We start from the raw sequence: 15,835 nt of genomic DNA, 5'->3' as shown, positions 1-15,835 counted from the left end.
TAATCAAAGATCCCCTTTTTTTCAACTATTTCGGGGTACAAGGCAAGGTTGTCCTTTAAGCCCTTTATTATTTGACATTGCTTTGGAACCCTTGGCTATAGCTATTCGTGAATCACCCAATATTTTAGGTATTACCCGCGGGGAGACGATGTATAAGGTATCATTATATGCAGATGATTTGTTATTATATATATCTGATCCTGAAAGATCTATTCCTGCTATTTCTTCTTTGCTTGCTCAATTTAGTAACTTCTCTGGGTATAAATTGAATTTTAATAAGAGTGAACTTTTTCCATTAAATATGCATACTCCAATTTATAATCGGGTACCATATAGAATTGTTACAGACTATTTTACTTATTTAGGTATTAAAATTACTAAAAAACATAAAGATTTATTTAAAACTAATTTTTTGCCTTTAATAGATCAAATTAAGCAACTTGCTAATAGGTGGTCCCCACTATCTATGTCTTTGGTAGGTAGAATTAATGCCATTAAGATGATGATACTACCTAAATTTTTATACCTATTTCAAGCATTACCAATTTTTATTCCTAAATCTTTTTTTGATACAGTTGATTCTAAAATATCGTCATATTTGTGGCAGAATAAAAATCCTAGGTTAGCTAAAAAATATTTACAGAAGCCTAAGAAGGAGGGCGGTTTGGCTCTACCAAACTTAAGATTTTACTATTGGGCAGTTAATATACGGTATTTGATATTTTGGACACAAGAATCGACTACAGTTGCTGGCCCACAATGGGTAAATTTGGAATGTAAATCTGTGCAAGATTTCTCATTGATTTCAATCTTAGGATCTTCACTTCCCTTTTCGTTATTTAAAATGAATAAACAGATAACTAATCCTATAGTCAAGTATACATTACGAATCTGGTTTCAATTTCGTAAATTTTTTGGTTTGAATAAGTTTATACTGTCAAGTCCTATAACAGCTAATTACTTTTTTCGACCATCTTCCATAGATCAAGCCTTTTATTTATGGAAAACAAAAGGTATAACATGTTTTCGTGATCTGTTTTTGGATGATAACATTATGTCCTTCGAACAATTATCTAATAAATATAATTTATCTAAAACCCATTTTTTTAGATATCTACAAATTAGAAATTTTTTATATAATGAACTAAAGTCTTTTTCGAAAGAATGTCCATTGGACATTACAGAAAGAATTTTAGCTCTTAATCCTTGTCAAAAGGGTCTTGTTGCTATCATTTATAATATGATTATGAATCTACAACCAGATATATCTGAAAAAATTAAGAAGGAATGGCAGGAAGAACTGCATTGCCCTATTTCTACTGAGCAATGGGAAAAAATTTTATTATTGGTAAACTCATCCTCTATATGTGCTAAACATACTCTAATACAATTTAAGGTTGTACACAGAGCTCATATGTCTAAAGATAAACTTGCTCGATTTTACTCGTATGTTAATCCAACCTGTGATAGATGTCATTCTGATATAGCTTCGTTGACTCATATGTTTTGGTCCTGTCCTTGCTTACATAACTATTGGAAAGATATTTTTAATATTATTTCAAGAGTTTTAAATATTAATCTCCAACCACACCCTTTTACTGCAATTTTTGGCCTACCAATGATGGATAATAAGTGTTTATCCGCTTCATTCCAACGAATGATTGCATTTATTACACTAATGGCTAGAAGATCCATTTTACTGAATTGGAAAGAAGCCAATCCTCCAACAGTATCTCAGTGGTTTTCCCAAACTATTTCCTGTTTAAGTTTAGAAAAAATTAGAAGTGTGGTTTTCGATCCTTCAGTTAAATTTGAGGAAACTTGGAGACCATTTATTCAGCATTTTCATATGAATTAAACGGTCTGATCCTGAACCTTATTGTCACTATCCTGAATTGTGTGGATGGAGGTTGGGAGTCATAGGCACTACTGTATATATATAACATTATGCGATTGCCCATGTTGGTTAGTTTTTTTTTTCTATTTAGTTGTTGTTTTTTTTTGTTTTGGGGGGGGTTTTTCTTAATCATTTATATTATTATATGAGTTTGAGAGATTCTATGTATGGATCAATATATATTTGAATGTTTATCAATCTATTATGTACTCTCAAATGTCTTGTAACAATATTTTTCTTCTGTTTTTTTTTCAAAAAACTAATAAAAAGATTTGAAAAGAAAGCATTCAAGAAAATTTAATGTTCATTCTGGTCACATCAGACTGCACTACCTTTCCCTCAAAGGGTGCCCCAACGGGTCACCCCGTTGTCTAATTATTCATAAAAACATCCATGAAAAAACCAATACCCAGGAAGCATTTTTGTATGAAGTTGCCAATAATGTCATTGCTGTCCTTGTTCCAGGTTCTGCTTGGAGGCAAAAATATTGAGGAAGGTTTTGGAATTTCTTTCCGAGTTATTCAGGTAATGAAAACATTCTTTAACGTAAATTTATAGCTCCTCTGATCACCTGACTGAACACTCTACGTTCTTAAAGTCTCTGCTGATACTGCAGTACCAGTAATTAACCCTGTGCTGTGCGGTGGAAAGAAGAAATACAATCCTGAACCCGCTTATGTTGTCTCTGCTAAAGTGTATTTGTGTGTGGGTGTCAGATGAGGGCAGGATGGAGTTTTGCTGCCATGATCTGAAGTGTGTAACCCTCCACTGAGACTGCATTACTGGATTCTGCTGGGCTCGGTGATACAGAACGTTGGGTTGGGGTTGTGGGGGAGGGTTTGATGACCGGCTGTAGATCATCAACAAGTTACAAAGAAGCTGTTAATAACTTTTAGAATTGAATAAACAATCGGCAAATGAAGTTCAGTACAGAAAAATGAAATGAGAAGAACAGAAAGATCACTTATTGCTCACAATGCACAAGTCTAGGTGGAATGTAAGGGAAATGAATCTTAGATTATCAATATCACTATTAGTGTAAACTATGTCATAGGTTATTAAGCCCACAAAATAAGCAAACTAAACAAGATTTATTTCCAGTGGAATAAGATTGAAAAAAAATACGGTAGCTGTGCTCAGCCTGCATCAAACCTTGGTTGGATCAGAATTGGAGTACTACATAGATTTCTGTTGGTCATATTATAATAAAAGATATACAAACATTTGTAAAAGAAAGAAGATCTGAGGAATTTCAGAGAACATTTGGAATTGTGAGTGCATGAGTAGGTTGGGAGGGGGTGTGACCTGATTAAAATGGTATAAGCTTTTTAATAGAGTGGATACAGAGAGTGTTTCACTTGTAGGGAAGAGCATGGAAATTAATGGTATTAATAGTCGATAATTAATTGTCATCAAAAAATCGAGTGAGAGTTTCGGAAGAAACTTAAACAGTTGTCCCCAATCTGGGGTCCACGGACCTCTCGGTTAAGAGTAAAACTTCATGGCATAGGAAAGGTTGGGAATCCCTGTTCTAAAGAGTGGTGATAAAGTAGAACTCCTACAGTGATTGGAATGTATAGTATAGATAACGTTTAAAAGGAGGCTGAAAAAACATATGAGAATGGATTAGAGACAAGATGGAGATGCAGACTGTTGGCCAAATGCTTGTTTATGTGCCTTGAAGTTTATGTAACCAAGACTGGGATAGTGTCACCTGTGGAAAGGCACATCCTTAAATTTATTGACGCCTAAAAATGCAGGAGGATATCTTGGTCTGGTGGTTGAACCAGGAGATATAAACAAATTTGAAAATTGAAGAAGGGATCTTACTAAAAGGAAACAAAAAAATTATAGCAAAGCAAAAAAAGGAAATAAAAGAGAAAATTAACAAAGAGAGTGAAAAGGCACATGTAGGGAATCAGAATCAGATTTACTATCACTGGCGTAAGTTGTGAAATATGTTGTTTTGGATAGCAGTACATAATAAAAGCTACAAATACAATAATAAATATATTAAAGCATTAAATTAAATAAGTATAAGTAGTTTGCATGGGTTCGTTGTCCATTCAGAAATCTGTGGGGAAGAAGCTATTCCTGAAATGTTGAGTTTGTTTATTCAGGCTCTTGTACCACTCCCTTGATGGTAGTAATGAGAAGAGGGCGTGTTTTGGGTGATAGATCTGCTTAATGATGATGCCGCCTTTTTGAAGCATCACCTTTTGAAGATGTCCTGGATGCCAGTTCCCATGATAGAGCTGACTGGGTTTGCAACTTTCAGCAGCTTTTTCCGATCCTGTGCAGCAGCCCCTCTGCATCAGGTGGCGGTGAGCCAGTTAGAATGCTCTCCGTGGTACACCTGTAGGAATTTGCAAGAGTCTTTGTGACGTACCAGGTCTCCACAATCTCCTAATGAAATATAGCCGCTGTTGTGCCTCCTTTTGTAATTGTTGGGCTCAGGATAGAGAGATGTTGAGACTCAGGAAATTGAAACTGCTCACCTTTTCCACTGCTGATCCCTTGATGAAGACTGGTGTGTATTCCCTCGGCTTCCCCTTCATAAAGTCCACAATCAGTTCTGTGGTCTTACTCACGTTGAGTACAACGCTGTTGTTATGCTACCACTCAACCAGTAGATCTATCTTGCACCTGTATGCCTCCTCGATACCATCTGAAATTCTATGAATAATAGTTGTAACATCAGCAAACTTACAGATGGTGTTTTAAGCTGTGCTGTACCACACAGTTGTGGGTGTAGAGAAAGCAGAGCAGTAGGCTAAGCACAGATCCTTGAGGTGTGCCAGTGTTGAGGACATGTTATTTCCAATCCACACTGACTGGTCTCCCGACAAGGAAGCCAAGAATCCAGTTGCAGACGGAGGTAGAGGGGCTCAGGTTTTGGAGCTTGTTGATTAGTATTGAGGATATGATGATGTTGAATGGTGAGCTTGATATAAATCTTACTGCTGTTCAGGTGATCGAAGGCTGTGTGGACAGCCAGCATCTGGCGTAAACCTATTGTGGCAATAGGCAAATTGCAATGGGTCCAGGTCCTTGCAGGAGTTGATTCTGGCCGTGGCCAACTCCTCAAAGTACTTCATCACAGTGGATGTGAGTGCAACTGGGTGATAGTCATTGAGGCAGCTCACCTTGCTCTTCTTGGACGCTGGTGAAATTGTCGCCCTTTTGAAGTAGGTGGAAAGGACAATCAAGGTAGAACTGATAAGGAATAATAAAGAGAAACTCCCAATAAAGAGAAATGTAAGATAATCTTGATAGGGTCGCGCTGCCTGATTGCCCAGAGGTGGTGCTACGAAGATTGTACAACTGCCAGGTGCAGTGAGGATTATTATTCAAAAGAAATAGATGCTTAAAAAAATCCAGCCTAATTACTGAGTTGAGATGATTCTGAAGGAAGCTGGTAGGAAATACTGGAAACTGATTTTCAAAAAAATTGCAAAGATGCAAATATGACACAGAGATGAGTACATAGGAATAATCATTAGAGTCTTCAACAGAGGTCGACATTCTTAAGAGCAAAAGGAAATTTAAATTGGGGCCAGTCCACAAGGATCACCAAATCCGCCAATGTTATGAATAAAGAGGGGGTAAATAAACAAAATGTTCCTGATATAATTAAAGTGAATTTTCTGTAAACAATTACAGTCCCAAGATTAAGAGGTAGATTGTACTAGAAAGACATGGGGACATTACTTTAGTGGCTTTAACCTATTTACTGAACTGGGCATTTGCAAACCAAGTATTCAGAGCCAGGTGCCACTAAGTTCTGGGTGTGGGCAAGTGTGCGCCCGGATTGTTAAGAAGTGGAGGAAGATAAAGTAAATTAAGTTGGGCATATGAGTATCAATTATAGAGGAAATTTTGAAATTGTGAAATATGATAGGCTATGGAATTTAAGCCACAGTGTCTAGCTTGACTCAAAACTACAGTAGAGAACCACCATCATTATCCTGTTTTCTTTCCAAAGTGTATTCTTTTCATTATGATCTCTAACTCAGCCACCCACACTTGGAAACATTGCATTTTCCACCATCTGTGAAAAAAGAATTTATAATAACCCTTTCCCTTGCTCTTGTGTTGACATTTTCAAAGTGATGTCTCTACGTCATTTATTTCCCAATGTCATTTACTCCCATTAAAGTTCTTCAAAATCTTCTGATAGTCCTGGTTGTCAATATTTTTCTATCTCTATGACACAAAAGATTTACTTGTTCCGTTTGTTTAAATTCCTTAATGCCCATTTATTTTATCTCCCACCTAGGATTTTCAGTTGGATGCAGCTGCTGTGTATGATAAAGCTGCCAAGCATCTTCTGCAACAGCAAAAGATTTCCCAAGTCAGACAGCTGCTGAAATGTGTTAGTGAGTCGGGAGTAGCTAGTGGAGATGAGACTGATAATCTTCTCATCCGATTTATTGAAGGTGGCGATGAGCAGCTTTCACAGGTGAGAACAACATAAATGTAATTACCAAATGGTGGTTGTGTTTGAAAGGTGTCAAATCACACACATCTTCCAACATGGAGTTGCATTTAAAAATTGTTTGTAGTTAGGTCAAGTGTTTTGAACAGGAAGCAACTCATTGGAAGAACTCAGCAGGTTGTGCAGCACCAATGAGATGGAGGAAGGATTATCTGCATTTCAGGATCGATGGAAATATTTTGAACCTAAGTGTCAACAATTCCTCTCCCCCACACCTCCATGGGTGATGCTGGAACTGCCGAGTTCCTCCAGGTTGTTTGTTGCTCCCAATTCCAGCATCTGCCGCCTCTGCCAATTGTCTCAAAGCTGTTTTGAGCTATAACTTTTGGCTGTTGAATTTCATCTCTTTAACCTCATATGAAGTGGGAGTAATTATGAGCTACTTATTACAGTAATGAATTTGTTTTCCTCACCTTCTTTATGTGCCTCATTGTAAATTATGTGCAGGAAAGTGAACTACTCTATTCTCCTACTTTGGAGAAGTTCTAGATGTTGGCATCTTTAGACCAAATACCTCTCACATGTGTATGTTTACAAGGTACTCCATGGCCATTTTGACATCACTTGTCAATTATTTTCAATAATCAATTGTTAGACATCAGTACTTATGCGAACCATTCAGATGTTGCCCTCGTGGTAATTTTTTGACTAGGTTTATTCCATAGAAAGCACAGAGATGTAAAATAAACATGTTTGGAATATTCCACCATCAGTTACATTTAGTTGAAATAATACCACCGATTTTTGTGTTTTGATCCTAATTAATCTATTGATTTAGGGCGGTTAGTTATCAGTAGTATTTCCACAAATTGATTAACACACTTACCTTTAATTTCAGTCAAAAGAGCTAGAGAAACTGATTAATGAAATGAAGAAAGATGATAACAAGGTAAGTAATAAGCTGACAGTACATTTTACTTAAGAAACAAACATTTGAGACTCCTACTGACTTTGACGTTGGAAGGGAGGTTAATCCTCAGGTCAGCAGAATTGTCCAGACTTGGAAATTACAGGTTCAGTAGCCAAAGCTCTTAAGGCACAGCGGCAGTATTCAGAACTTCAAATAGTGTTTAGCTTAAGTATGTGTGCAATATGAGCAAATCGTGGACATCAAATAGCCAAAGTAGGATACATAGTAAAATAGTACTGTATCAAATTTGAACTGTACATAAAGTACCCCAAAATTTACAGGATGAGAAACAAACTCTAAGTTTAATAGTTTTCTCTGTTGAGATCCTCTTGTCTCCCCATCTCCACCCCTTCCTCCTAGTGAACCCTTTTTCCAGGCACCTTTGTCTTACACCATACAACTAAATATATTTTATCCAGTCAGCCATCTATCCTATGACAATATTGCAATGGTTTTAACCAGAAGGGTCACAAATTACAGCCTTAGTTACTGCAATTTCACTCTGTTATCCCACTGGCCCGCCTGTTAGTTGTGCAATATATTGAGAATCCCCAGTTCCGTTCATTCTTTGTCATAAGTGGTAATACCCAGCATTTATTTATTTTCCCTCACTGACACCAGTTCCTAGCATGTGAACTTGAGCTGAGATTTTCTCCACTTAACTGGTGAAATGATTAACACTATTGTACATTTCAAATTCAGTTTTCATATTTTGCCTTTAATTTACTACGTTACTGTTTTACATCCTCCAAAGCTGCAAATCACAGTTCTCCTCTGAACTCTCTGGCCTTGTGCCCTCTTAAGCCTGTGCCCTCCCATCAACAGTCACACCTTTCAGTCATGCAGGTCCAGTGCTCTGGAACATGTTCCCTTAATCCTTTATCCTTTTCGTTAAATGATTGGCCAAATCTCCTAATCACTGTTGAATTTTCATCTATGCACTCATTATAAATGAAATTAACATCTTCCATCCATATATCTCACCCATCTTCCATCCATATATAAATATCTCTCACTCTCTCACACAGCCATGTTTGACCAGTATCCAATCTAATGAACTGCAGTTTTCTCCACTTGAAGATCAAATCTATTCCCAGTGGCTTCACCATTCATTTAATTTGTTTCCCTGACCATTATTTCTGCTTTACCCAGACTATTCGTATCTATATTGACTATAAATTGCACTTCTGACTTAAAATCCCCTCCATCAGAAAGACTGTACAAGACCAAATGGTATCTTGCTCAGTTTTTCATTTTCCTCTCTAAGTCAACAAACCCTTATCTATAGTGCTTGTACCTAGTCAGCGCTAATTCCTGCTGACCTATTGCATCCTTCTGATGACATTCGTTCCCTTGCCCACAGTGCTAATTTAAATTTCTCTTTCTTATTTTTAAGTCTCACGGCATTGAAACTTTCCCTATTTATGTCACTTTCCCAAAGCTTATGAATTCACCGTCACTCTCTCTGGGATTATTCACTAAGTGTGAGGTTTTGGCTTTTGTTCAAACTCTTCCACTTGTTTTGCCATTGGCAGCCGTGCCTATGATCATATGGACCATAGTCTGAAATTCAGGATACTGATCTGCACATTCCTATGGATATCTTGTAACTTAAAATTCTGATTCTACTTGCAGATGAAAGCCTTCTTGTTATGTAATAAATACCGCTCAGCCTATTTGGTTGCTGTGAAGCTTGACCCGGTGCTGGCTGTGCACAGGGTACAGGAGGTGCTGGAGGCTGCTGAAAGAGCACAGGAGGAAATCATATCGAAGATCTGTAGGGACTGGCTGAAATCACATCAGCCTAAGACAGTGACACAAAAAACCCACAACAACTAATGTACGAGAGTGAAGCTGCGCAAGATCTTAATTGCTACCTCAAGAACATTTGCCATGAAATTATATTAGATTCATCGAAAAGTACGGGAGTAACGTCCCAAAGTTATTTGGATAATCATGGAAATAGCAGTATTACTTTGTCACGTTTTCTTAATGCAATTTTTGTTTTTTTTTGCTTAAAATTTAAAAGGCTACTGTTGCACTTGGATGTGACTATGTGATTTCTTCTCCCCATCTATTCCAGTTCAGATTCTGATATGTTTAAAATAACTACAAATTAACTCCCTTGAAGTAGGAATTGGCTAGCGATTAATAAATAAACCTGTAATAGCTGGTTCAGTGTCAGCAACAATTCAAATCAGTGTGTGCTTTTGACACAATTGAACTGTGAACTATGATTTAATTCATGGGGGGATTATTCGGGTTAAAAGTTGGACTCATGTTAAGCACATTTCCATGTTTTGTTTTCCTTCAGAGGTTACAGGTTACCGTCGGAAAACCTCTCTGGATGTCTTCATTCATCCAGTGGTACCTATTTGATCTGATCATGTTAGCAGAAAACCTAAACATGGCAGAATTGGCATGTATTACTTTCAAAGCAGTTTCCTTTGTAATTTACTTTTGAGAAAAGATTGTGCCATCAGAACAGATGTTTTTCTTTATGAACCCAAATCACTTGCCTGGTCCATTCCTTAAAAATTACCAAGATTTACAAATTTCAGAGTAAGTTATCTATGTATTTCACTGATGTATCAAAAATGATTGATATTGCTGCAGGCATCAGTTGGTGGATTGTGAATTCTTCTGACACTTTCATGCTTGACTGTTCCAGTGATGAGCAAATTAAATTACATTCTTTCCCATTTCCCCTCCATCAATTTCTCTTCATCCACATTGCTTTTCTTACTGCTGTTTCTTTACAATTCTGTGGGTGCCTATAGCCTTCTGCAATATGATGTGAGGCGAGTGCCAGCAGAGAATTCTACTGTAGGCTCCTCACAGCCTACTCATTTTATCTTTGTCTAATATGGGTACACTGAAAATCAGCCTTGCTAGCAGGCATAGTATCCTGCTCACTACTGCCCTATGGTACTGGAAGTAAATGTGTCTAGCCTTCTAATTCAGCACAAAATGTAGAGAAGATTCTCCTGTGCAAAGAAATAATACATCAATATCTGTCATTAGATCATTGTGAAGAATGTTGTCTTCAACTTTAAACTGGAGTCACACTATTTTTGGAAATAATTTGAGAATAAAAAATGTGTAGCGGTATAGCTATTAATTTCATTGAATTGTACTTCTGAAATTGAAAAAAAATTATAATTCCTTTGTATTTTAAGTAACCAGCTAAAATACTATGTACATAGAGAAACAAAAGAATTTTAATTACAAATGTGTACATATATTCTTACTGAAATGAAGAAATATTTTTAAGTGCTAACCTGAGTTTTCCTATTACTGTATTTTATTTTACTATTTGTACCTCATAATTGGATGTAACTGGATAAAGGATGAAACTAGCCATTTGCATGACATGTTCATGAAACAAACTCATAATTATGATAAGTATAACAGAGTGATCTGGTTCACAGATATCAGTTGTCACAACAAATTGCACAAATGTGCATGGCTGATAGTAGCAGCAGTGTCCAAATATTTACATTTACATTGGTTTTTCTTGTCAGGAGTTGGAGAAATAATTAAGTATATTTTGTGAATATTATCAGTGGTCACTTTAAATTGTTAATATGTTATGATAAGGAATTAATAAGTGACCTTCAATACTGAATGCAATTACTTCATGAGCAGTAGCAATATTTGTGAATGTGTATCTTCAAATTTTCATGATTTGAGTTTTTAGGTTGCTTATTCTGAATACTACAGTGCTTTTGGTCAATTTGACTAAGCATTGATGAAATATGTTGGAAAACTGTAGTTTGTGTCTAAATACCACAAACTAAAACTGTCATGCTTGCCCTGTCTTGGACAGAGAACATCTATGAAAATAGTAGGAAAGGAGATGACTGAATACTGTATATCTGTTAGTTCCAAATTACTGTACTCTAATCTTTTGCAATTCATTCTGGTATGCTCTCTTTTGCTAATGTAATGTGTTTTTAACCCCCCCCCCCCCCCCATATTTTCCTAAGATGGGCAAGTTAGCTTTTTATTTGAGAGTTTTAAATTCTTAGGATTTCTAAAATGGATATTAAACTAATAACTGAACTGTTTTGCAAGAGAATTATGCTGATGATTGACAAGACTAGCATTCCCTGATGTATGCTATTTTATGCAAGTAGTATATTTCACATCATGATGCAGGAATATAAATATGTAAAATGACAACCATATAAGTACTATTGAAGGTTTCATAAAGACTAGCATTAACTAGTACCTTATGTTGCATCACATTGAATGTAGTGTGATTACAAAGCAGTAATCACACCACATTCATGACACAGAATATATTACTAGTTTAACAACCTTGTAAATGCTATTCCTCTCAAAGATGTAACACTTACAACTGTAATGTTGTAAGTGCTGTAATGTTTTAATGCCATTCTTTTTTTTTAAAAGGTGCATTATACTGCATACTGCTCCTTATTGCTGTGCAGTGTGATTCTTTATTCAGTGGAGTATTTATACTTTCCCAATCTAATTCCCACTGGGGAAATAAGCATATCACAAAAAATCTAAAACAAGCCTGTAATTGTAATAAAAAAAAGCAAATTCCACAGAAGAAGCATGCAAGTGCAACAGATTTTGAAGTTAGAATTAATGCAAATTGTATGCATTTAATAGAAAGAAATCATGTTGCTTAGATAGTAAGACCGCTTGAGTGAGTTAATACAGTAGATGACTCCTGTAGGTTTCACCATTATTCTAAAGTTTATTTGTGCAGGCTTTCCACATCTAATTCTATTGAAATATAGGTTATATCTAATGTTAATTTGAGCATCCATTAAAACCCAATTGGAATGATGGTGGTAGAAAAGTATTTTTTCAGGTCTATTAACAAATTAAATTACAAGAAATAGCTTGCTGCTTCAGAATAATTTTTGAATTTTGGTAAGTTTTGAATGGCGTTGTAATGGCAGGCAGTGAATTGTATACTTCTCATTCGCTGCCTATCTCAGCTCTTCACCTATGGTGGACTTTACTGCTGTTTTTAAAAAAAACTTGACAAACTGGTACTTCCTCCCCAAGGAAATGAGTCGTCCTCTATTTGAAGCCTTTAATGCTTAATACCTAAAAGTTTTCTTTCTGTTACAAATACGCAATCATTTTGGTACCAGATTTCATAGGTATGTCATTAGAAAGTAGAGCTGGACTTGGATATTAGAACATTTGACCTATATAATCACGATTTTAACTCTGCTCATTTCCTACTTTATCATAACACATCTAAAAATAAAATTTACATAGCAGTCTCCCATTTGCTATCATCTATGATGCAAACAAGAAGAAAGAAATGATTTAACAATTTTAGATCAATTAAAATTAACAAAAGAGCTTTTGTGCCATAGATCCTACCTAAACAATTGTGCAATTAAAGAACCTGCACATTAAACTTATCGCTAACAAAAATGCTTGCTTCAAAGGTTACACACGTTTTATACTGACAACTCTAAACGAAGCATGAAACCTATTAATCCAATGAGGGCTCTAAGTATGAAAAATGAAGAGGATGTTTATTGTTTATATGTCTATTATAACGTAATATTGGAACAAACTGCACGTTCAGATTGTATGAGCCGTGTTTCAATTGCACTGTAAAAAGCACTTTTAACATGTAATCCACTCAGCTTTACCATGGGAATTAATGTTAAATGCCAAATAAGGTGCGATTGTTTATCTAACTTTCTATTAAACTAGCAGACTGTGATGTGACCACTTTAAGAGTAACTCCTGACAAACCTTTGAGAATATTTTGTAATCTGGAGCTAAAACAGCATCTAACTTGTGTATATTTTATTAAATTTTCCTACACCAGTAAGCTTTGTCAATCAAATTTACAACTTTTATGTATTAATATTTCTGTTTTGGAATTACACATCACCTTTTATAATTGTCTAAATGGTTGTGATTTATTTCCTCAGATTTTTATTTATTGTGCAGAACTTAATTCTTTGACACTTATTATAATAATTGAAAAATAATGATCTTGCAGAGTAGTAGATTTCTTTAGAAAATAGGAGTTGGGTTAGATCAGTGACGTACTTTCAACAAGGAATAGACTTGGTTCCATTTCCACCCCATTCACTACAGCATTTTTCCCCCTTTCAAGTATTTATCTAATTGTCTTTGACAGCTACAGTAGTAAGTTTAGATCCTATACTGATTCGTCTATTAACACTGATAATGGATATAAAGTGAACAATATTAATTGCCATCTTGAAACACTGCAAAATAATGCATGCTTGCCACTAAACACCACACCGGGATAAAGGATTTCATTATTTTTATTTTGGAGTGCATCAAATACATTTTCCTCTCTCCTCTGAAGAGTTTAATTTATATCATGCTATTGTGATTTTAAATTTAAGTTTTAAAACTGATGTTACCCAAACATTTAGTATTTTTATTTGACTTTCTTTAAGTCAGCCTTGTCAAATGATATGGAGCACCATGGAGTTCCAAGCATGTTGTGAATTGATCTAATCTCCAGGCTTTCTATCTCCAGTGTTCCTGAGTAAACAGTACATTAGCTGGCAATTTATAAATTCACTCAAGTGATAAAACTTACTGAAGTCTCACATTCTGCATGTGGAACCAAGAAACAGAGCAAACTCGCAAGTTTGGTGCTTTGAATCTGTTTGAGATTTCAGTGTAACAGTCGCCAAATTGATCATCACTTAAGTGGGTAAGTGCCAGTGATTTCACTCATCTGCAAGAATGCAGGCCGCGGGGTTTTGAGGGCTGCTATTCTTAATCTGAAGCAGAGATGAATTATTCTTTTGCCCATTGTCATGTATCAATTATTGAGTTATATAGAAAATGGAACAGTGCAACACAAGCAAAGACCCTTTGCTCAGTGTTGTGACCACAATATTTATCCCTTCTGCCTACATAATGACCATAACCTTTTATTTCATGCACATTCATGTGCTTGTCCAGGAGCCTCTTGAATGTCCCATCATGTTTGCCTCTAACACCACCCCAGGAACCCACCATACTCTGTTTAAAAAAAAATCTTGCCCTGCACATCTCCTTTGAACTTAACCCCTCTCACCTTAAATGCACACCTTCTGGATTAGACATTCTGACACCATGAATAACTCAACACATAATTTGAAGAAACTGCATACCTCAGAAGATATTTAAATTTACTTTATTTCACCTACTTAACACTTCTGCTTCTCATCTTGCACATAAAAACCTTTAATAAACAGCATTGCTTTATGGTTAAGATAAAGTATAACTTGAATACAGCTGATTGCAGCAAGTAATGAACTGTCAAAAGTTTCACAAGCTCATTCTTATTTATTGAGACACAGCCCTTCGAGCTGCGCTGCCCTGCTATCCCCCAATTTAATCATAAGTTTACATTTTGACAGAATAACTGTTCTGGCAAACTGTCAAAGACATGGCTGCTGAAGATTACGCTAAATGGTACATGTCAACTTAATCAAGTTCACTCTCAGAGTAGAGTCAGAAAGAATCAACCTTGTTCTTGGCTTCCTTCCGTTTCCATCTTTTGAGAACTCAGTCCCACTGAATTCCAAGAAGCTTGCAACTGACATCCCATAGTTTTTTGGCGGTTTCGTCATTTTTACCCTGTGGAGCCACAGATGCCAGGTGACAATCACTAAAGAAAATCAAATATGAAAATGGAAACAGTAAGTTGCAGAGGGATGTGCATATTGTTACCTTGTCAGTCATTACCTTAAAAACACTGGCAAGTAGTCCAAAGTGTTGATGGCCATCCTTAAAAAGGTAAAATTAATTTTAAACAGGCCCTCCTTCTTCAGCTGAGAAGATCATCGGGGTCTCTCTTCCTGTCATCACGGATATTTACACTACATGCTGCATCCGCAAAGGAAACAGCATTATGAAGGACCCCACGCACCCCTCATACAATCTCTTCTCCCTCCTGCCATCTGGGAAAAGGCTCCGAAGCATTCGGGCTCTCACGACCAGACTATGTAACAGTTACTTTCCCCAAGCTATCAGACTCCTCAATACCTGAAGCCTGGACTGACACCTTGCCCTACTGTCCTGTTTATTATTTATTGTAATGCACTGTTTTTGTGCACTTTATGCAGTCCAGTGTAGGTCTGTAGTCTAGTGTAGCTTTCTCTTTTTTTTTAATTACGTAGTTCAGTCTAGTTTTTTGTACTGTGTCATGTAACACCATGGTCCTGAAAAACGTTGTCTCATTTTTACTATGCACTGTACCAGCAGTTATGGTCGAAATGACAATAAAAGTTGATTTGACTTGCATATGGTATATTGCTGAATGCATTGGTGCTGTTTCCAGCCAACTAGCAGGAAACAGCTCCACATGAGAAAAGATGAGGTGATTAGGTTTGTATTTATCAAAGCTCAGATCTGCGGGAGGTCATCTAATTGACAAGTTATAAAATTCTGATGAAGCTGGATAAAGTGGATGTGGAAAGGATGCATCCAGTAGTGGGACTGTCTAGGACCAGAGGTACACAGCCTCACTAAATTTAAAAAAAAGACCTTT

General features: G+C 36.3%; 2 protein-coding genes across 3 annotated transcripts in view; one reads left to right on the top strand and one right to left on the bottom strand.

Annotated features, from left to right (window-relative positions):
- zfyve26 (zinc finger, FYVE domain containing 26) overlaps positions 1–13,222 on the top strand; it is a 124,528-nt gene extending 111,306 nt beyond the window's left edge. For both annotated transcript variants that reach the window (XM_073040154.1, XM_073040153.1), the window contains exons 39-42: positions 2,363–2,422; positions 6,177–6,359; positions 7,234–7,284; positions 8,941–13,222. In XM_073040154.1, coding sequence (XP_072896255.1) covers positions 2,363–2,422; positions 6,177–6,359; positions 7,234–7,284; positions 8,941–9,144 — 498 coding nt within the window. In that variant the 3' untranslated portion in view covers positions 9,145–13,222. The remainder of the gene's footprint in view (positions 1–2,362; positions 2,423–6,176; positions 6,360–7,233; positions 7,285–8,940) is intronic.
- Positions 13,223–14,460: 1,238 nt separating this feature from the next.
- Positions 14,461–15,835, bottom strand: part of rdh12 (retinol dehydrogenase 12) — a 40,286-nt gene continuing 38,911 nt past the window's right edge. The window contains exon 7 of the mRNA XM_073040150.1: positions 14,461–14,953. Coding sequence (XP_072896251.1) covers positions 14,851–14,953 — 103 coding nt within the window. The 3' untranslated portion in view covers positions 14,461–14,850. The remainder of the gene's footprint in view (positions 14,954–15,835) is intronic.

This window comes from Hemitrygon akajei, chromosome 3 (genome assembly GCF_048418815.1).
Source record: "Hemitrygon akajei chromosome 3, sHemAka1.3, whole genome shotgun sequence".
NCBI classification, from domain to species: domain Eukaryota; kingdom Metazoa; phylum Chordata; class Chondrichthyes; order Myliobatiformes; family Dasyatidae; genus Hemitrygon; species Hemitrygon akajei.
Note: the sequence above shows the minus strand (reverse complement) of the source record. Positions and strands in the feature narration are given on the sequence as shown.